At 35.1% G+C, this 24473-nt stretch overlaps 1 protein-coding gene across 1 annotated transcript in view; it reads right to left on the minus strand.

The window, feature by feature from the left end:
• Positions 1-24473, minus strand: part of KCNH8 (potassium voltage-gated channel subfamily H member 8) — a gene marked incomplete at both ends in the record, with an annotated part of 189822 nt that overhangs the window by 70220 nt on the left and 95129 nt on the right. Inside the window, 3 exons of the mRNA XM_082044521.1 lie at positions 1296-1453; positions 18546-18786; positions 21497-21624. Coding sequence (XP_081900647.1) covers positions 1296-1453; positions 18546-18786; positions 21497-21624 — 527 coding nt within the window. The remainder of the gene's footprint in view (positions 1-1295; positions 1454-18545; positions 18787-21496; positions 21625-24473) is intronic.

The following is a 24473-nucleotide window of genomic DNA, read 5'->3' on the forward strand; positions in this document are numbered from 1 at the left end:
AAAACCAGTGATTGAAGAATGTGATATGATTAACTATCTGGTTTTAAAAGCTACTGTGCTACCATCAGATTGTTCGTTTGTAATGTATAAATGGAGTGAAAACGAAGATTATTGAAGGAAATGGAACCAAATTTAAAATCAAACGTGATACCTTACATGGGAGGCTTCCCGACCAGTGTTTTTCTGTTTTGTTTTGGTGTGCTTTTTTTTTTTTTTTCTGTTTCTTTATTTTTTCTTCCTGAAATGTGTCTACCCTATCCTCTATGTAATTGTCTGTAATTCACATTTAATGAAAATGAAATTGAGCATATCTGTTTACAAAAGATCAAAATTCTGAGAATTAGAAAGTGGACAGCTTAAAAGCCTAAGTCTCTATGTGAAAAATCCACATAATTGAGAAACATCTGCCAACTTTTTTTTTTTCCAGAATTAAACTTTCTGATTCAGAGGGGGTGGGGCTTGTTTGTTTGTTTTTTATTTGCTTGTTTTGGGGTGGAGTGTTTGTTTGATTGTTGATTGTTTCTTGTGTTTTTGCTTAGTAGATTCTTTCTCTACTAAATCTAATAGTGCTATCAGAAGAATACCCTTTGTCTTAGACTAAGTAAACTAATAAAAATGTAACCCCATCATGAGTGTAACAACACCAGACCCACACGTTTTTCAAAGCCATTTAAGCATTTTGTCATTATATTCCTAAAAAAGATGAGCCAAAGTTAATAACAATTGTAAGTAATACAAGTTAGAACACACAAGATTTAGTGGTCACACTGCAATTTTTGCACTAGAATGTGCAGAGAAAAGTGAAAGAGAAAACAAAAGAGAAGGAAGATTCCTAGCTGAGAAAAGAGTTCTGACCATACTGACGAGAACAATTATTTACTTTACCACAGTAAAAATTTATGAGTGTTGAAAAAATAAGGACTGAATTTATACAGCATAAGAGAGCAAAAACCATAAGGAACTGTATGTGAGTATTGCAAGTAAAAACGAAGCTAATTTAGGTACAACTCTTTACAAAGTAAGGATAATTGAATTAAAAAATAATGGTACATATGTGTCTTTCATTATAATGACTGGTGGCTTTGACACCCAATCTTGTAATACTTTCAACCAATATGTACCATTACATTGTAGTCCTTCCTTCAGCATCCAATGTGAAAATACACTACAAATCTGAGAAAGACACCAATGTATTTTAGTTCATTGAGTTTTAGTCTCCAGATTTGAACAAAAACCCAATCAACAAAAACCTCTTGAAAGAAGACAGAATAAAAAAAAGATAGGTTAGTACTTACCACAGTGACATTGAAAGCGTAAAGAAGATCAAAAGGAAGTGCAGCAATTAAATCAATGATAAACCAGGTAGTCACGTAGTGGATACAAATAGATCTTGCTTCAAATATAACTTGGCCAGACTTGCTGACATACGTTGTTCGGAAATTTAGAATAATATCTGCTTGACAAAGAATGAACAGAATCAGAGATATGGATTTCTTGATTCCTGGGGATAAGGTCTGAAATTGACCATAGCAGTGATTGTTTTTCTTATGTATGGGAAAAAAAAAAAATCAAACAAAACAAAACCCCCAAAAATGTAATGCAGAAGCAAATAAAATATAGTGGTAAGAGATCATATACATAGAGTTAAATCAATTGATGCAAGAAATTGCTCTTTGTAAGGAGAAAAATAATGTTTAGAACATTTCAAACTCTCTGATTTCAAAGGGATCTTGAATTAAAAAATAAAAAATAATACCAACCACAGACTCACATTGTTCCATAAACAGTACCAAATATCGGTATTTTTCTTAATGAAAAATGAGAGTATTATCACTGTGCATTAAACTTGCTTATGTTTTGAGATAAAAAACAAAAAATTAATCACTTTATTTCAAAGGTATAATTGAAACTTACTTTTGTGATAGCTGTCCAGCACAGAGAACAAATGCCATCCTCAAAGATAATAATTTTTTTATCAACAGAAAAGTGCTGAGCTCACTTGAAGAAAAAAAAAAAGGCTTGTAGGCTATGGTGGAGATCACAAAAGTGAAGTGAATTGCTTGGTGGCTTGTGCATTTTGTATGTTTCTATCTAACATTCCAGGATGAGTGTCTTTCAATAGGAGATATGCTTTTGACATGTCTTGCCAAAACAAATTAACACTCAAAAAAACCCCTCAGGTCTTGACAACAGAGTCTCAATTATTTTCATGTCTTACAACACAAAGACTATAATCTGTCCTGGAGCTATATACCAGTTTCCACTAACATTAGTGAGAACTACTTGTATAACTTTTACAAAGTCAGAAAAGAGTGCAGCCAACCATTAATTCTTGGTGGTTTACAGCAAGATAATGAGCCTGCTGCCTTGCAAATTGTAATGCCTCATGTTGAAGACCATCTCATAAAAGAGAAAGAAGTTATCCCAAGTGTTAGGAAGACATTCATAGTATGACTGACTTTTTTCTCATTAAAAAATAACAACTGTGGGGTGATGGTCTTGGCAACCTGAAAGCCAGTGGACTTTCTTTAATATCCAGACTATGATAGGCAGCTTTCTAGATGCTAGTCCAATGTGCAATAGACTTGTCAACTGTGTTATTTGTAATCTAGGTAGACTATTATTGTTACAAGGAGGGAACTGCACTCCCTGTGCCATCTTATGTCAGCAATGGCAGCACAGACTCCTTTCTGTATGCTGGTGATGGACAAGAAGCTACACCTTCAGCTGCCTCTTTTACATGCTGCTGTTGTATGGAGGTGGTTTTATGAGGTGCATGGCTCCACATCTTGAACAACATGGAGTGTGCAGATGTTTGGGAAGGGTTTTCTGCCCAAAGAGATGTTTCTTACAGCCTGTGGGGAAGGGGAGGTAGAAATGCTAAATGGAAGCACCTACAAGTGAAATTCAGCCTCTTGCCCATGAACAGAGTGAAGGTACAGGAAGATGATGCCTGCCTCACAAATGGAAATAAACACAGAATATAGGTATTTCATAGTGTCAGTTTATTAAAGGGATTTGTTTTATCTTTGGATGCAGACATTTCCTTTCCTTATAGCTAGTTTATTGTGTGTTATATAAATCTGCTCCAATTCAGAGCATTCCTGGGGAAAAAAAAAAAAAAAGATATGAAGTCCTAAAAACTGAGCACACCTCAGCTTTCATTTCTTCATAATCAAAACATAATGCAAAATAACCATTCTAGTATTGTAACTTGGTTTTATTACAAATCAAATTAGAACTAAAAAGTAGGTAGTAGAAGGATTACTAGGAGGAGTAGTAGATTCATCTGCCCTTGGTTTTGTAAGCAGTTTCTGATGCCTGAGAACTTTTCTTCCTGCTATATACACATAAGAATGAATACTTAATTTCTGATGTACCTTTTATGCTGCATTTTTCATTCAGTGTATGGGAAATGTCTGCAGACCAGCATGTATGAAGAGACTACCCTCAGAAAGCAAAATCAAAGGATAGATTTTCCAGAATATGACAAACAAAGCATTTCTACCACCAGACCTATAAAGAGTAGTGATTGATCTTTGTCCCATTTGCAAGCTTTCATACAATTTAGAAAAATGCAAAAATGAGTACTGACAGGTTTTTGCCCTCATGATTTGTTTGAAAATAATGACAAAAAATCAAACCCTTATGCTTACATAGAACATGAACATAGAATAGCAGAATAAGTAAATATTTATGCAGTTCTCTTTAAATGAGACAGATTTTATTAGATTCTGGTTGTCAGGTATTTTTCCTATTTCCTGACTTTTCCTATTTATCAAATACACTATTTTTCACTTTTCTCCCATGTTTTCTCTCTTTTTTTATTGTTTAATTTTTCTGTGCCTTTACTTCTGAATTAAGGCAGCATTGGAAATGGCACATTTCAACAATTTTGTTACTATGACAAAGACAGCCAACACATAGACTTGATGTGAAGGAGAGCACTGTAAAGAGAGCAAAAGTATATGACCAGGTACACCTTAAATGAGTAAATCAACTTGAGATAAAACAATCTGACACGTTATAAAAACTCAGTGGAAAATGCTGCCTCATTGAGAGGGCAAGGATCACCACTAGTCTATATTAAAGAACTTTTCCATTCTAGAATTTTATTTTAGAATCTTTTGGTACTGAAAGGATATTATAAATGGAAATTGTTTGACTCTCACTATACCAGGATAGCATTGGAGAGTGGTACCTACAAGACTCAAATGCTTAGGTTTAATGTTGTTTACATTTGACCAGGCAGATCCAGTATTCTATAGCAGCTTCTTATGAACATAGATACTCAAATAGAGCAGCCACATAATCCATGCAGAAATTACTTTTGAAGTCCTACAACAGAGTTCACATTGTTGGTTTTGCAACAGAGTTTGAAAAATAAATCTATGTACCTACTAAATTTACCCAGTTGCTCACACTCCATTTTAAATATAATGGAGTAGCTGACACTCTGACAAATTGCTAACTCTTGTCCAGGTTTGAGCAGGAGAACTGTTGCGGTCACTCAGTATCCATGACAGCATTTCCATCTTAAGAAAAGCAATATGAAACGTTCTTTCCTTTAATGTACTTGTAGAGAGGCTTTCCTCTGCAGTGGTGTACTACTTGCACATGGTGGAACCTATGAAGAATCGGAGCTGAAGACCTCTACATTTTTGGGACACGAGGTATAAGAATGTCTAAGGCACTGCCAAACATTGGTATAATGTTTCACAGAAGTATCAATTTTGCCATTGTGTTTAATTCTACCCTGATTTACATTGAGATACCCATTTTGTGAATTGATACTTTGTTAGATGATCCTCTGAACCACCAAAGGACCTGATGAATTTCATTACTGCCAAGAAACATGTCAGTTACAAATGTTACAAATGTTACAGATGTTACAAATTCAACTTTCTTGGTTTAGTCAGCTCCAGAACACTGTCAGGAGCACTGACTTCTACTTGTTTTCATCCACTGACAGGCTGCTTAGGAAAGACAGGCTACACTGGGCAGACACTGACTTTAGGTACAGTCATTTTGGAAATCAAATGTGGCTTAGCAAATGAGATGATAAACTCACATCATTTAGATTCATGTTAAACACTCGTATTCTGTATAGCACAATGTCATACAAAAATATCTAAACTAGGTTCAAGCATAAAACACATGTATATGTAGAGGTGCTAGGGAAAAGAAAGGTGGGTTTGACTGTCATGATGATCCCTTGCAGAATTTAGTTACTCTGTTTTTCCTTTCATTTCACAGCTTCAGGGAGGAAAGATTGATTTGCATTTCTCCCTACATGTTCTTTAGGTAGGCTACACTAAGACTAGGTAAAGTAAGATCTAGCCTGTTAGCCATTATAAATAAGAAGCCAGGAAGCAATTTTTTCCCCTGCTGACACTCTACTGAGGGCAAAGGGAAAATGCAGAGACAGCAGAAAGAGAGTATCACATTGGACCATTCATTTGACGTATCAGAAAAGAATTCTTTAGGATGTATTTCAATCAAATGCCCAGTTCTAGTGCCAGACCTGTGTCTGGAACAGAATTACTTCCCAGGTTTCACTTGGAGAAAAATTTTATGTTTCTGCAGAAACCGTCTTCTGCAGTTCGAAGCTAGGCAGTATGCTATGATAATTTGACATATACTAGTTAACCTACACACTACTAGTAGTGGATCTATGGTATTTCTGGCATTTTGACCTCTGCCATTAGATTTGAGTCTCTAAAATTAATGAAAGCTCTGAGGGAATTCTTGTTGTTTTGGCACAGTGCAAGATCCTTTGAATTTTTCAAGATATAGTGCAAAGCCTTAACACAAAGTGAGACACACATCTCAGAATATCTGGTTTTGTGCATTGAGGTCTTTCAGGTTGTAATTGGTTCATGCTTTAAGAACTACTGTTTTCATTCAACAAAATCCTCAGGCTGAACAGAACGTATAAGTAAAATGCGAGATATAAACATTTTAGATTATATCACCAAGTAGTCTCAGCTGGCCCTGCATTCTTAAAGCTACAAAAAATGTTCTGTCATTTTCAGTAATACAATTAAGATTTGAAATGAGCATAATTTCATATGGTTCATAATAAGCAAAGCTCCATAAGTGCTTAGTAGAGTTAGGTGGTTACTATTCACATATACAAATCTGTGTGGTAGCACCAGCCACATGCATAACTACTTCATGCAGATTTGGTTGACATAGCTAAGAAAGAAAGATATAAGGATATTTACATTTGTCTCAGAAACCTCCAGTGTGTAGTTATCAAAGTTAGAAAAAAGGATTTTCTTACTTATTCCACATTAGCATTTGTGAAGCAACCAAAGCTTTAACAGAAAAGGAGATTAATGCTTGCTTTAAATTCCCCTAGCGATCCAGTACACCAAAGGCTTATCAGTGTGCATATGGAATTCACCATTCAAGATTGAGGAGATTAGAGGTTTTTCGGCATAGCACCCCTTTCTACTTATTATCAAAACAATTTAGGACAACAGCCCCAGATAACACTTATATATATACAATTGAATGGAAAATGGTAAGTATTTCTTTCTGCATCCAACTCATTAGCTAAAAATCCAGAGGGAGGTAGGTGAGTGTGATTCATCTTTTATTTCTTGACAGCTCTCTGACCTGTGCTTAGGTGTAAGAAGTTTCTTCATCTGGGCAGTCTTATTTACAGCTTGACTGCTGTGCTAAAGTACTTACTGAGAAAGCTGTAAAAGGAAAAACAAAAACAAACAAACAAAAACAAACAAACAAAATCCCCCAAACTAAAACAGAACTCCTGAGGCAAGAAACTTCTAAAAACACTAGAAAAATCTTTAATACAAATTGAGAAATGACCAATTCTCTTGAGAGAGATTATTATTATTTTTAGGAACTACATGTTCTACTTTTGGGTGGGGGATCACTGTTTAAAAAGTGGAAGCTTAATTTTATATATGTATATATATATTTTATTTTTTTTCCTCATTAAGACTTTGAGTAAGTAGGAAGGTAAGAAAATTGAGGCAGCAGAGTATTTAAAAAAACTGAACAATAACCTATTCTGAAAGTACTTATGGAATATTTAACATGTTATAAACTGTTTGTGATTCTTAGTATGTACTAGCTTCTACCTACCAATGACACTAGCTTATCAAAAAAACATTGAAAATTCAACACAAGCATCAATATTTTAAAGCCTTAGAGACTCCAGACAACTACACAGCATCAAAACTATTGGTTTTCTTCAGTGCTGAATTTGTGTTCCAAATGCCCTGAGATGAGGTGGGCTTTAAGCATTTTCTACAGGAGGAAGGGCAAAAATTTTACAGATAACAACTGTAAAACGGGCAAGAAGGATATTTAATCTGAGCTGATTGTTAAAGCAACTTTAATATATTTGGACAATTAGTGGATCACAAGTTTTCTACAAGAGGTATGTTTGAATATATTATCTTTAAGTATGCCCTAACAACAAACTTCAGCCTGTGCAAACTTCATACTTGAAGCTTTATTTGATATGTATGTTTCAAACTGGGACAAGATCTACAACCTCTATTCTGTCTCAGCAGCTCACATAATACAAATCATTAATAATAAGCATTATTACTACAGTGAAAAATTCTGAAGTCACCTCACTGTTAATTCTTTCTGTTTAGGCTGGAAAAACATAATTTTCAGTGGTTTTACAAGCTACATACATCACACCAAGCACTCTGAAAAGGAGAAAAGGTGATGTAAATTGTGTATCTGACATAAGCAATGGTTACCTACAACTAAAGCAGAAGTAGTAACAGATAATATCAAATTAGTTGACTCACCATATTCTGTGCTGAAACACAGCACACACATATCTAAAATATCATCTTTATACTTGATGTAGAGAGGAAGGAAAGGGTGAAGACTGTATTCTTGTCTTCACTATGAGAAAAGTTAGATAATTCAGCTTCAGTTATAATAAGAAAAAATCAGAGTTCAAGTGAATTGAAGATCAAGAAGTCTAGACTATTCCATTGACTTTAAAGAAGGTGCCCACGTTCTGTAAAAACTACAAAGTGCCTTTTTTTCCCCACAGATTTTTGCCATGTTTTAGCACAGATATGTCTGTTTTGTTAACAAATACCCATGCATTTTAAGACAGCCTTGACTGGTGTTGCAGACTTTTGCTCCTTCCCCACTTACTGCTCTGCTGGTGAGCCTGTAAGCTTAACAGAAGCAAAGTGCATGAGTCTGCAAAGCAGCAAATAGTTATGTTGCTGTCAAAGGTGGACTTGACCTGGCAAAGTGAACTGACTTGGTGGAACTCAACAGGAAGGACTCAAGATCTCCAAGTTCAACAGGTTTGGAAACAGCAATCATATCACCTATGCATTCCTCACTCCTCACCTCCAAAGATTTAAAAAGAGCTTTTTTTTTTTTTTTTTTTTTTTTCTATAATTTCAGCTCTAATTTCCACACCCAAGTAATGCAGAATCACTTCATATTAAGCAAAACTCAATGGCAAATCAATGGTCAATCACCCTCAGAAAAACAACTCTGCCTAGTCTCTGTAGGCAGATTCTTACTTCTGTATCCTCTCACTTTCTTTTTCATATTCCTGATGATTTCAGCCCACGTTCTCTGACCACAAGCAGCTGCTGATGCAGTTCTTTTATGCTTTTCCCATGTTGCTCCTTCTTCCCTCCAGCCTGCAGTCGGCCCTCCCCTGCCAATCCTACACAAAGTAAACCAGAAGCTCCGTTAGGCACTAAGTACCTAAGAAGCATGCAGGAAAAATAAACAGGGATTGACAAATCTCATAAGAGCATTTTGTACAAAAAACCTCAAACGTAAACCTTGGCTCTGATTTATCTAGTTGGATCCTATCGCTAACGAGCTCAATCTGCATGGCTTCTCTCAGCCTATTATTTCCACTACTGGTAAGATATGGGCACACATCCCTTTCTAAAGAAAAAAAAAAAAATCTTGTAAGAAATGTGCTCTCTCTAAAACTCTTATGAAATTACACTGAAAAATTAAAGAAAATGAATTTGTACAAAAAAATGAACTCAGTTGTTTCAGATATGAAAGTGTCTACATTAAAAAATGTGAATCTACGTGCAGTTGTAGTTCCTAATTTATTTATATATTTTGCTCCAGTTAAGCTCTTACACAGTATCCACAACACTAAACATTAGAGGGTTGAGACCAACATTACCCTAGTGTCTTCCAAGTTTGTAATTACCATGTCTACATGCTTTTGTGATATTTTCATTCAAAATTTCTAAAGCAAATACCAGAATCTAACTGAAAAACTCTTATTCCTTTCCTTACTTGAGTGATCTAATGGTTTTTACTCACCATTGATGACCCTTTTCCTTTTCACAAGTTTCCAGCATGAAAATCCATGCCCAAGCTATGCTCAATTCCTATAAAAAGATGACTAATTTCATAGCTGGACATAAATGAGCTAAGAACCCTCTGCAAGTCTATAGGGTTTTGGAACCATTTGGTGATCTCTCTTGAACTAAAGCTCTGTAGGACATGTCACATCCTTTCCCAAGCCATCCCTTTCTAGTTATCTGCCATACTCACATGCATACACAGACACATGCACTCAGTGAACGGTATGAAAATACCAATTTAAACTGGTGCTCAACAAAGGGCAAAAATATGGAGGTTCTACTTAGTGCATTTGCAGGTTGTAATTCTAGATGATATAAAAAGAGTCTGAGATTCAACAAACTATTCTATTAATCTTTAAAATATTTTCCAGAATAATACTTATTTTCCAATTCTGAAAGCACGATATGTGTTATATATAATCTCGATTTCTAAACCCTGATAAAAAAAAAAAAAAAGAAAAAGATAATCCAGAGATAAAAATTTATCTGGTAGCCATCTGAACCCCTTTATCCATAAACGGGATTATTTTACCTGAAGCAGTTGATTTTCCTGTGCCAACATTTTTTTGCTTGTTAGGTTTGTTTTTTTTTAAAACTAAATCCTGTGGGGATTAGACGTATGATCAAGCTACAGTAGAATATCAATTTAAGATTAATCAAATGATTCAATCACTGCCCATGGCACACTATTATATCGCGGCAAATTCTAGGTAATCTAACTCAGTTTACTCTCTTTCATGGTGAAATAAATGAAGTTGAAAAATCCTGCACCTTTAGGGCAAGTAGTATACATATAAGCAGCAACCAGGGGACTGGGTGATGCACAATTTCTTATTAGACTATAGTAATTCAATCCTGTGCTTGAGACCTAGATGATTTAGGTATATTAACCCCATTGATTTTCAGAGCAGACAGTTTTCTATACCACTTCCCTCTTCCTGACTGACTCTTCTGCTATTTATTTTTTTTTCATCTTCCTTTATGTGATTTCACATTGATTGTCTTTAGCTAGCAATACTTTCCTCAAAGTCCAAGCTCTTTGATCTATTTCATTATTTGAGTCAATGTTATTTAATTATATATGGATAATGGTATAAAAATCTGGCCGGAGAGCTTTTAGGAAAGATTCCAGGAAATGATAGTGTTATATTGCTTGAAGAACAATTTATCTGTCCTTATAAAAACTCTTTTTTTTTCTGTTATAATACTGCTATAAACCTAGAGGTTCCTAGTAAATCTCCAAGGAACAATTTATTCAAATGGAAGTGTGATTTCTCAACACAACATATCCCTCCAAAATGTGTGTTACCATGATTAGCTTGATGATTTTTCTTTTAGATGCTGAGTGATATGGTGAGGGAGATGGTATTGGTTTTATACAGGAAGAGAAAGTAATGCTTATTTTATATCTGTTGACTAGGAATCTGGACTACTATGAAGTCAAATAAAGTATATAAGAAAAAAAAAAACCACACCAACAGAGATTAAGTAATAAAAAAAATGAAATGTAGGGGTTTAATATAATAAATACATAATATATAATCAATTAAATAAACAATAATATATAACAATATAATAAGTCTTTATAACAGCCTACCGCAGCTGCTGAAAGACTTTTTTTTCTTTATAAGAAAGAAATAGCAAATGGTGAACAGATATTAAGTAAAAATCAATATAAACTATGGAAAATTTGATGTTGAAATCTAGACCTGTTTGAGAAACAGAAAGAAAACACTAGCAGACAGTATGAAGGCAAAATAGAGTTTTAAATGTATTAGGAAAGAAATGCTAATTGGCAACTTTAGTTCCTTTGTACTTGTGACATCCCATTATGAGAGAAGCTATTAATAATATTGTAGAAAAATATATGTGTTCAATAAATGCTTCTTATCTAATATTGCAATGAAGCAGCAAAGCAGGTTTGTATTATATCACATGCTAAATTATAATCCAGTGTATCCTAAGTAGGAATCAGCAGGTAGTAAAGTTTTAAACCAGTACTACTAAACACTTAACAAGATGTCACTTCTGCACGTTGATGAAAAAATTAAAAAAAAAAAAAAAAGCCATTTACAAGCAATAGTTGAGTAGAGTTTTGGGTTTTCCTTTTTCTGAGATCTTTGAAGAAGAGCTGATGTCCTTCAGGAAAACATGTCTTAGCCATACACAATTAATTTGAATTAATATTAATACCTAGACTAAACACAATATGTTATATTTAGGCTTGAATTAGATGGTCCAAATTTTTCTTATCAGAATCCTTATGATCTGAAAGGTCATATAAAGCTACATATAACTGAAATCTCAGACGTGTCATATTGACATAAGTAACAGAGAGAAGGAAGAAGCCAGCTCAAATTTTATACTGCTAGAAGTTAAAGAAATGACATATCCCAAGATACAAACTGCAGTTCCCAATGGACTTGAAATCTAAACGGAAATATCAAAAGCCACCATTGTACCACCAAGATGGCACTTTGTTAAGCAGAAACATTTGTTCCCTTCCACATCTTAAAGAGAAAAAAATAGTCTTATTGAGGAGCATTAAAGAAAATGTTGTAAAAGAATTAGAATTAGTCATTAAGCAAAAGTACATTTAAAATGGTAAAATTTGGCTATTTTTCCTTGGGTGCAACCCTCAGTAATGTTTTATCCTGGCCATTAGCACTTTAGAACATTGTGGAAACAACCTTATTTGGTTTGTGTGGCTAGTCACAGAGATTGGGAACCTCATTTCAGTGACACATTACACCTCCATCCAAAGAAGCTCTTTTTTAGGGGCCTGTGGCTTTAGCTGGGTGACTAGCATTCAGATGAACAATGGAAAAATAGTTTAAAGCTACAAATTCTTAAAATCCTCAGCACAAGGATATGGCATTCATGTAATATGATAGACCTCCGAAAAAGATGCTCTGCTAATGTAAAGTGTATATGATTCTTAGGGTTTGTTCTGTTGAAGTTACCATTGAATTCACTAAGTTATTTTGCCCATCAAATTTCTCCTGCGAAAGGACATTTTTTAGTATGGGACTTTAAGATGCCTGTCACTATACAGCATATGGGGAGTGCTACAGTCCCTGTTCTAAGGCAGGGCTGTGATGTATGTTCTCAGCCTCATTTCATTACAGTTTGACAAACTGACAACTAGTTTAGTGATTTTGATGGAGCAAGATCTATTTTCAGGTATGACCATTCATAGCGGAACTGATTCCGCAAATCCATCTGTAACTGACAGACTGATTTGCTCTTCCCTACTATTTGTTCTCACAGTGGAAGGTAATGGGATATTGAAGTCATACCCAAGCGGAAATACTGTTTTACTTGGGTAAATCGTGCATTAATTTAAAAAACTGAAATGTGAAGGCATTAGTGGTTCAAATGGCTATTGTGGTAACAACAGTCACTCACTCCAGGAGTATAGTACAGTCAGTGTTAATGCACTATCACGGTATGCTCTACCAAACACCATATTTAGGCTGCTGTACCCATTACCGTGGGCATCCTGGGACACACAGAATAGCCAGCATACTAATGTTAAAGCAGGGGATTTAACTACAACTCTGTGCTGAGACCCACAAATTTAAATCCCAACATCATGAAACTGAACAAAAGACCACAAACTTGAAAAATAAAAAGTTAAATTATTTTATCTGCTGCCTTGATTTCTAGCCTTTTGAGTTCACTGTTCAAGTGAACCTTAACTATAAAGGATGTTAAACAGACATTAGCTAATCTCAGCTCTACAGTAGCTGATATGCCAGAAAAACATCACAAATAGTGACATTTGTAGTAACATACTGAACACTGGAAATATTTTATTTTCTATAAACTATAAACCTTTTAAAAACAGACTCAATCCATTAATATATTGACTAAAAAAAAATGTATTATATCAACTTTTCTATGAAAGAACATACAGAGTTTGGAGTCTTGAAAGAAGAGCAAAAAACTAAAAATATTCCTGAAAAATGAACTACTACCTCTGCTTTAAAAACAAGCTAGTATTTGTGACTGAAGAAGTGTGACAGTTTCTACATGGGTAATTTTCTTAATAGAACCTGCAGAAATAAGGAGAAATAAGCTATTCCAAAGAGTGAAGAAACATCAATCATATGACTTAACTTTTCACTAAATTCAATATGTGTGAAGCAAATGTAGTTAAGTATTTCATGAACGCAGTTCACTTTACACAAATGCTGAAGACAAAAATTAGAAGATTAAACAAGTCAAAACATTCAGTGGGTAATGGGACAACTGTTTTTTGCACTTAAAACTTTTGACCAATTCCAAGGGGGAAACTTGAAATATTTTTCTCAGAAATTACCTCATGGAGCTTGACAATTCACATACACAGGTTATTATCCAAAAATCATTAAAAAAAAAAAAAAAAAAAAGAAAAAGTCCACATGAAAGCTCACAAAAAATATGGTAAATTGTTAGGCATCTAATCATTCCTTGGAACTGACCTAGGTGGTTAATTAAAATATGGTAATCCTATTGGAAGACAGAGTGTTGTTTTACTATCATATTGTAGGATAGTAAACCTAAGTACAAATTTTGTCTGATTGTAGCTATAATGCAGTCAGTCATATTCTGTATAACAGGATAGTATTAACTTTGTATGCCTTTTGAATGGAAACATAGTGGAGTGAAAATTACATACAAAACTATTACTACAGCCTTTCTCAATGTATGAATTGACAATAGGTGCTACAAATGATTTGTCACACTGCTTTCTTCTTTGTTTGTTTGTTTTACAGTAGCACCACAGCTTAGTCAAAAGAGATGAAGAGTCAGTTCTTAAGTGCTCTTAGCACTCTTAAGTGCTCAGAAACCTGTCACTCCTATGTTATAAGTCTCATTGCAAAATAAGTGGTAGGAAAGAAAAACAATCTGTCTGAAGAGATTCATTTAGGACAGCCAAGAAGTGGAACAGTAACTATATTTGCCAGAAGCACAAATGCAGAATATCTTGACCCAGTTATAAGCTGCCTACAGACCTCTCCCCAGAATAGTAAGGAGTTATATATGGTAAATGTTGTGTATTTCAGCCTATAACCATGAAGTTCCAATCATCCTACATGTGGGATTTTTTTAAAAGGCCTTTATCCTGCATGAATCACTTGGTTAGTTTTAGGTATTCCTTCACAATTTCAGAATGGAGCCTGTTCAGTACTTCTGTAAGTAGTTATTTCTTGGATTTTACCTTTAACTTTGATAGTACATGGCACAATACATAAGGATTCCTTCTTGTAACCAGTCCACCAGTAGTTTAAATCATTTGTTTTGGCTCCAGCAAAAGCAGGAACGCTCAGATGAGCAGTGTTCTTAACTGTTAGGTACCTCTCAACTTCAGGAGTAGTAAGCAACATTTTGAGGCAGTGATTTCTCAAAACTTCAGTTAGATCTACAAGCTTCTGTGAGAAGCTGGCTAATGATGTGTAAAATGGCGTCACACCTCTGCAGATGAAGAGGAGTCAGCAGAGCTGATGCAAAATTTTCTAGGTGCCTCTGTTATAACATTTATCTGCATCTACCTGAAGATACAGAAATATTTCCATGGAAATAACCACTTTGAAATTATTTATGTCCAGGTGTATATTTTTGTGCTTGGAAGCAGCACCTTGTGTGCAGACTAGTCTTTGTTCTTAGAAGGGTATATAAAAGGAGGGTTATTGGAAAAATTTCTAACAATATATTAATAGTGGTCCTGTCCACTTCAGTGTGATGCTTTAAGTGAGAATCTTTAGGAAATTTATTATTGCTTTACAACATAAACATTGTGTACTATTTGTTTACCTTAGTAGGTAATCCATAATCCATGAACAACTTATTTTGACCTTTCCACCCTAATATCTGGTGTATCAACAATCACTGTATCCAGTTTCATATTTTGTTCATATGGATTCACAGATGAGACTATTTGATGCTCAGAGATAAATTCCCAGGGACAAATTCAAACCAATCACTTGGTGTAAGACTGAATATTAGCATATTAGGGGTCTGAGAGCAAACTTTCTAAAACACAGTACAAAACATTGCCATTTTCATTCAAAATGCACAAGACTTAGAAGTAGGTTCCTGTGACACAGGTATTGCTTTACATGACCTTCTGTGCACTTGCAAAGATATGAAATGATAGACCTATAGAAAATTAAAATGAAAAGTTCACATATTTTTATAGCTCCTCTCTTTACAGTTGTTCCTAATCACCTTAGGAGAAAAAATACTTAGACATCCTTGATTTTATCTAGCAAATAATGTATTACCATTACCCTGAAAGCCTATAAATATTTTCTCTGAACTATCTCATCGACTTAACATCCTATTCAAATAATCCTATGAGTCTGAGAATTTAGCAATAAAGTATTGATAATTTATAATTTTTTGAGTAATGTTACTTTCTTCAATTAAGGTGTTCAATAACAAATTAAAAATGAACAACAACAACAAGACAATATCTGAATGAAAATTGGAATGAAACAGTTGCTGAAAGAAAAGCACTACACTGGATAGTTGTGGAAGAGGAAAAGTTAGGCAATCAGGAGGAAACTATTAATAAAATTGATTGAACTTGGAGATTATCCCAGCTTTCCTGTCTAAATGAGAGGAAACTTTACAAATATTATAGAAATATAGCCAAGATCCATTGTGCTTCTTAGAAATATTGCAACTTTAGCCACCCAGACATTCCTATCTACAAATGGAGTCAGCTACTACCTATGCAAAAAGAAGGAGCATAAATTTTGAAGTAAATAGTGCAATAAAACAGGTAATATCACTCACCAGCTGAAACACTTCCTAAGACAATTTATGTGCTTGCTTAAATACATTAATGTTAAACTTTTTATCTCCACCTCTTTATGATTTTAAGATACATGAAACAGTAAAAACCAAACCAAACCAAACAAACAAATCCAAAACAAACAAACAAACAGACTTAACTAGTTCTACACTATCATTAGATAGAAGAAGCCCAAGATTTATTTACAGGACAATGTAGGAGAGGTTTGCACACATTACAGATGAAAAGAAATCTGAAAGTACACTCAAACATCACATCACACAACTTATCAAAGCACTAATGTATACAGAAAACATCAAGTGAAAAATAATCATAACCTAATTTGAGAAGCCTTAATTATGTTCTCTCTCTAACATCTTCCCCAAAGACATCACAAAATGTGTTGTTATTATTATTGTTTGTCTTCTGTTTATGTTTTAGAGAACTTTAAAGGCTAAAGCAGCTAAACTCTAGCTAGATATGTACTTTTGTCATTAATAATTTAATTCAGATCAACACTTTTACTTATAAGCACCCCAAGTCAGGAGAACACTTCCATATGTATTTTTATCATGCTTAAACATATGCTAACTCACAAATTGAATAAGCCTAAAAGATTTTTTTAACCCCTCTTCTGCTTAAAGAAAATCTTTAGCCTCTACCCTATTATGTCCCTTGAATTGATCTTCAGACATCTCTTCCTTTTAATGTCATATCTTCACTCCCTTTGATGACAGCTAAAAACAAAGGCTTTGTGAAGTCCAAATAAGGGTTTATGCAAGTTATGTGTGTAAAAGGAATATTATGAGAAATCCAGATAAAATGAAAGAAGATAGATTCTTTTTTTCCAGTCCATGATTACAGAGTTGTGATATCTAAATCCAGGATTACAGAGCCATCACACATCTGTAGCCCCATCTCAGACAGATGTCTCCACTGACTTTCTGAGATGGCAGCATCATAAAAAGAATTCTACTCAACTTTTCTCATTGACACTTCTCAGAGCACACAGATCATCAGTCAAAGTTGTGCTTGTCAGAGCCACAATGCTAAAGTGCCCTGAAACTTGTGCTTAAAATTTATGCATGTTGTCAGTCTTACTACTTTCAATAGTTACACATGTTCTGAGACATATTAATTCAACATTTTAACAAACAAAGGACCATTGAGAGGTGACTATAAACACACTGTTTTCTTTGAATTCACTGCAAAGATTTAAATGCAGTACAAGAATGTCCTGAAAATACTCAATAAATCTTTCACTAGAGACAGAAATTCAAAAATAGATAATAATTGTAGAAACAAGAACTCCATGAAAAATTGAGCCATTATTGAAACTGTGGGGGAGGAATATTGGTATGCTACAGCACAGCGTTTGTGATTACCAGTAACATAACTATGCAAAGGAGTCTTTTCTAGTACATTAGACACTTTTCTTTGAATGTATTCAGTTACAACCATAGTTTGATTTCCTGGGTTATAGACCTAAGAGTCTAACCAGAAAATACAAAGTCAAATTTACAGAAAATCTACTTCATTTTAGTTATCTGTTGATCATAGAGATACCATTGCTTTTTACTCACTGATATAAGAAGTGCATATTTCTTGCAAAGAATATAAACATAAAAGTAGCACTAAGCAGTATACCATCTGTCTTGCTTCAAATGAATACTACAGTACCTAAAACAGTTTGATACAGATTATACTCTCTTGTGTTCAGATTCTGATAAACACATTCATAACACAAACTAGGTATCTACACCAGTGTGGGGTGAAGGATACAGTCATTATCAAAATATTGTAACCTCAAGTCTACCGTTTTTATAAAGACACTCGCGTTGATCAAGTGGAATTTTTCAGTTTGTATTCCTTAAAATGGAACATGGAGACATTTATGACTGACTAGGAGTCATAACCTTGCTATTTTAACACAAGACAAAAGCTGATCCTCCATGATCTTCATCACAGAATGCAGTTTTCTTATTGCAATGCTTGAGTGTCATTGAACGTTAATTGCTTGCATCAACATGAAAGAGTCCACCAAGATCCAATAGTAAGTGTAAAAGAGGAAGATTAGACCTTAAACCTAACGACAGATCAATGTCCAAAGGTGGAAACACAAATATTTACCCATCATAACATCTGATTCTTCCATCAGCCACATCACTTGTTAGTCTTACTGTTTACAGTAAAGCTGTCAGAGAAATGGAATAAACTTCTCAAATTTTCGTAAGAAAAACTTCTGTTAAAATAAAGACATTTTGGGTTGTTCCTACAACTAGAATTTATTTTCTTTAAAATCCTGAAAGTGACTATTATTTCCCTTTCTATAGTATACATTGTGTGAAAACCTTAAATGTTAAAAAAGAGATCCCAAACAAATCCCCAATTTATCTTACCGATGATAAAAAGAATTTCCACTGCAATGTCACTGACAGTTGTGCTTCGAGTCGTAGACAGCTCATCATGGCCAATAAAGCAAACATTGTAAGGTACAGTCACAGCAACATAAAACGTTGCCAGTAAAATAAGCCAGTCCCAGCCAGCTTTAAAAGTGCTAAAATGCAACAGTATGAATTTGGATTTTTTTGCATCTGAAACTTTGTATTCTGGAAATGCTGGTTTATCTACAAAAACATTCTGAAAAAGAGAGAAAAAAAATAAAATAAGACAAAGCAATAATTTGATCATACAGACGCATTTCTTTCAATGGAGCCATTAGCTGTTTTGTTTTTCTTTTTTAAGCATAATGAAATATGACATACTCATATGCAGGCAAGAACTAACGCTAATTTTTTTCTAATGTAATCCTTGCACTTACTTAGACAGATGGTTCTGTTGATGGAGTAACTTTTGTGAATGTTGGGGCACGAAAAGGATTAATAAGGAACAGATTAAATATTAATAGAATGAGGACCGGACTGAATCTGGCAAACTATTTCTTCCTCTGTTGGGTGAATTCTGATTGAAGAGCAATGTTTTTCTGCTGGACAGATATGTTAAAGCTTCGTATACATGAGGACATAGTACTGCAAATAGGAATATACATATAGAAAGGAATAGATGGTTATGAAGACAAAACATCCTTCCTATACATACTTTGGAGCTATAAGGAGGTGGTTTCAGACTAACTCTCGCCTTGTCCTGCCAACGGAACAGCTGTTAGTACCTGGAGCAACTCTCCTGGTTTAGTTTCAGCTGAGGGAAATCCAGTTCATGTGCCCGAGACTGCTATCAACCAAAGCACTATTACCTGGAATAACTTCATGATTCTCTTTAAAGATGAACTCTTTACCTAAATCAAATACTAACATAGACTCACTGTAATATGGCTTCAGAACAGACTGCCTTCACTGTTAGACTATATCTAGCTTTGTCACGTGTCTCGAGTCTTTGTCATCTAACCATCAAAGGTCTTTGCAACGAAGACTTCAGTCTTAAGCATCAGTTTTGTAAATGCTTAGCTCTCATCTTTCAGAGTTTTAAACAAAACATCTACCCTCCTGAAAAGCAGCATGTGGTACATGAACTGTCTTGTAGTATTTACTAAGAAAATTCTTGCTCACTGTCATTGTGGTCCTGGTTAATGCTATTCCAGTAATGTAGAGCCTCACAAAACCATATCATGTATGCAGCAAGCTAAGATTACTTCTGATCTTGAATATAAAAAGGCAACAACTGCATGACTGCATACTTAATTACATTTGCTTTGCCTGTCACAGGCTTTCTCTTTGTGTGTTTCTTTTGAAATAGTGACATCCTTGCTGTCTCCATTCTTGGTTCTCATTCATGAATATTAGGGACTAAACTGCCTTTGTTGTTAGCATCAGCTTAATTTTAATCACAGAGAAGAAAATGTTCCTCTTATGGCTTCCAATTCATATCTCAAAAAATCTAGGTGCTAAAGGTAGTAAACTAGTCTGACAACAAATATTTTAAACCAGTATAATATCATCTGCACTAGGATTTTGACAGCGCAGGAAAGTCACCAAAAGCTATTTAAAAGTCACCTCCCTAAAAAAAATGTACTATACTATAAAAATATCACTTGAAGACCTGGTTAAATTTTGCAGACTCTTTTTTGTTAATTTTTTTACACTCTTTCAACATGCAATATTTGTTACTATTTAGTATTTATATTCAATGCAAGTGACTGTATGCCCTCCGAGGCATATACCTGCTGTGTATTTTCATGTCCTTAATCTATAACAAGTTTTTCTGCTTTTAATTTGTAGAGTAATAATATGCCTAGGGGGATGTATCTACCCTGGTGCTTGATTTTGGTAATCAACAAAAGAAACATGCCCAGTGGTAGATCACCTCTGTCTTCCATCCTTCCCCTAACCACATAAAAACAAAACAGAATCAACCAACCAACCAAAACAAAAACCACCACCACCACAACAAAACAACAAAACCCAACCATTTTCTTCTTGTGGCTCTAAGATTTTAGCTTTTTGATGCTAATGATATAGAATAAAGAAACTAAATACTGTTCCGAGATTTTAAGAAAAACTGTATCTCTTTGCTCCCCTGCTTCAAATAATTATTTATAGGCTCTCTCTGTTAGGAAACACTCTTACATATTATTCTACAAAATTTTTATATGTACATATGGATTTCATATCTCTAGCTTTCCTCTGCGTTAACTTTTCTGCTGCTCCATAGAGCAGGAGAGGTATTCTTTCTCCTGAGCATATTTCCTTACAAGTCTTTCTGCTGCTGTATTTTTGGTTTTATCTATTGTTCGATTTGTTTTTTTGGAACATTCACAGGGTGTTTATGAACTTACTCATTAGTTATAGTTACTATAGGAACACAGAAATAATTTAAAGATGGAAACTTTACTCCTTCAACTAGGACATGAAAAGATATATTTACTCTCCACAAAGTTGGAGGCAGTCACATGAAAAGTTGCCTAAAGGAAGTGTGACATTCTGGAGCTTACACAGCATAGAGATTTTCAGCTAGAGTAATACCTTTAGTTTCTTCTTCTTCTTCTTTTTTTTTTTTTTTTTTTTTTTTTTTTTGGCAAATAGTAATTATTGGAATGAAATAATTGAGATGGTAAGGTAAACTGGAACCTAAAATTAGGTTCTGAGAAATTCTATAATGTTGCTTTCCTGGGATTAAATAAATGTCTGTTTACATTATGGCTAAATGCACTGTCTTGCTGTATGAAGAGTAATAGATACCATAGTAGGCAGAACTGCACTTCAGTGGACTGAACTTTACTGCTTTTGTTATCATAAAATTACGTCTAGGACATATCTCATGTACTCACTGACCTTCTACAGCACTTAAAAAAATGACCATAGAAAGACTACACTTTTTAAAGAATTACACCTACATTATTAATTTTTAATTTGTTCTTCTCTCTTCTTTGTAGATGTCCAGAGATATGATAAAGGACAGCTCTACTCCGTCTTCGTGCTGACTCAAAATGTGACCCCGCTCTTCCTCTTCCTTTCCATTTTTCTGCAGAACAGAAGTGATAGTACATTAAACATCAGTAAATGGTACTTTAACCTTTGGGAGCTGAACTACTGACATTTTAGACTTTGGCAGAAGCAGGGCTACATGTAAAGATTATACACACCTTTTCTTAGTTTTGTTTAATCTTTTGCATTTAAGAGAACTAAATCCCTCTCCTGAAGGGCAAGTAAAAATCACTGTTTTGTTTTAATTGTAAAATGCCTTCACACAACTTGGAAGTAATTAATTACAAGGTATGATTTCATAGATAAGAAAAATATACTCTTTGCTGTTTCAGAAAATGAAATGATGATTACTGATCAGAGGCAAGCATAGCTAAGAACAACCACTTAAAGTGTCCTTAAGGCGTTCCTCCGTTCTCTTTTATTTCAGGGGAAAAAAAAAAAAAAAAAAAAAAAAAATCTCTTGTGGAATACTTTTTACAAGAAAGAATTTGACTGGTACTAGGCTTCCATTATGTCAGAAAATGCTAATTAGCAAGCTTGCTCATTAGTAATATCCAATTCTTATATTCATGCATTTAGAATTCTTTTCCCACCACATGGTCACTAGTATTATCACTTGACACATTCCTTGGTGACATGAAATTCATTAAGAGTAAAGACTGAACACTGTTTTGGAAAGGTTTGTGGTTATTCCCTCCATTCAGACATCTGTAATTATCAGTCATGGGAAGAATTTTTTTTCTTGCTTAGGCAGTAAATTTGAAGTAGCTCCATTGACTCTGATGGAATTACACTCAAGTGATGCCAGAGTAAAAGAAAGCAGACAATTTGTGATGTGTCAGGATTAAGAAAAATAGGAATTATGGGAATAAAGGAAGAAGCAGTTTGTCAAATAAGGTTAATTAAGGTCAATTCAATGCATACAAATTAAGGGGGCAAAAAAACCCAAAACACAATTAGCAGAGCCAGAAATTAACAATGAGAAAAATAGCTACATCTTGAAACTTGCATAGAAAAGCAAAAAAAAAAAAAAAAAAAAAAAATTACAGAAAACGGACATATTTTTGGCTCTGCAACACAAAACCGTACATAACATGTACAGTTGGATGTGGTCTACCTTGACTTCAGTAAAGCCTTTGACACAGTCTCCCACAGCATCCTCACGGCTAAGTTGAGGAGGTGTGGTCTAGACAATAAGAGTAGTGAGGTGGGTTGCAAACTGGCTTGAGGAGAGAAGCCAGAGAGTGGTAGTCAATGGTGCGGAGTCTAGTTGGAGGCCAGTATCTAGTGGAGTGCCTCAGGGGTCAGTACTGGGGCCAATATTATTCAATATATTCATTAACAATTTAGACGAGGGAATAGAGTGTACTATCAGCACGTTTGCTGATGACACTAAGCTGGGAGGAGTGGCTGACACGCCAGAAGGCTGTGCTGCCATCCAGCGGGACCTGGACAGGCTGGAGAGTTGGGCGGGGAATAACCTAATGAAATTTAACAAGGGAAAGTGTAGAGTCCTGCATCTGGGCAGGAACAACCCCAGGTTCCAGTATAGGCTGGGAAATTACATATTAGAGAGCAGTGTAGGGGAAAGGGACCTGGGGGTCCTGGTGGACAACAGGATGACCATGAGCCAGCACTGTGCCCTTGTGGCCAAGAAGGCCAATGGCATCCTGGGGCGTATTAGAAAGGGGGTGGTTAGTAGATCGAGAGAGGTTCTCCTTTCCCTCTACTCCGCCCTGGTGAGACCACATCTGAAATACTGTGTCCAGTTCTGGGCCCCTCAGTTCTAGAAGGACAGGGAACTGCTGGAGAGGGTCCAGCGTAGGGCAATGAAGATGATTAAGGGAGTGGAGCACCTCCCTTATGAAGAAAGGCTGAGGGAGCTGGGTCTCTTTGGAGAACAGGAGACTGAGGGGTGACCTTATTAATGTTTATAAATATACAAAGGGTGAGTGCCATGAGGATGGAGCCAGGCTCTTCTCAGTGGCAACCAATGATAGGACAAGGGGTAATGGGATCAAGCTGGAACACAAGAGGTTCCACTTAAATTTGAGAAAAACTTCTTCTCAGTAAGGGTGACAGAGCACTAGAACAGGCTGCCCAGGGAGGTTGTGGAGTCTCCTTCTCTGGAGACATTCAAAACCCGCCTGGACATGTTCCTGTGCAACCTCACCTAGGCGTTCCTGCTCTGGCAGGGGGATTGGACTAGATGATCATCTGAGGTCCCTTCCAATCCCAAACATACTGTGATAACAAAAAGTGTAGGAAGCTAAACTTTGCAAACTTCTTGGTGAAGAAGTAATTTCAGGTAATGCCTGTAAGATCCCCCTCTGGCTGAGGATATTTACATATCAGTAAGGAGAAGAAGGGGAAAAAAAAAGAAAAAAAATAAATAAAAAAGGAAGGGAAGAATGTTGCACTGCAAAACTAAATAGCTACTCCTAAGCTGTAGGAGGTAAATGGAAAAGCCCTGTACTTCCCCATCAGGCACTTGGGTACCTGTAGGTGATTTAAAGAGCTGCAGCAAATACAGGTACCAGCTACAAAGACAGGTAAAACAAAATTGACTATTTCAGATAATACTCAATGAAATGAACATGTTATTTTTAAATTTTCATCTCTCAATCATTAAACCATTAAAAACTCAAATGGAATTTTAAAGCTGTTCTTAAATTTGGAGCAAGAGCAAAGTGCTTATCTGTTTCTCTGAGCAGAAATGAATTTAAATCTATTGAATCAGGTATCCATTGTAGTATTGGACAGCTGCAATAGTCTGTTTTTGTCATATGACTTTGAAATTGTCTTTATAATTATTTACAGGACTCCCTTCCCTTTTGCAACCTAAAGTGTCATGTTGGAAAAGGCCATCCAGTTTACTGCCTCCCA

Source organism: Streptopelia decaocto (genome assembly GCF_964273445.1).
Source record: "Streptopelia decaocto genome assembly, chromosome: 2".
Lineage (NCBI taxonomy): Eukaryota > Metazoa > Chordata > Aves > Columbiformes > Columbidae > Streptopelia > Streptopelia decaocto.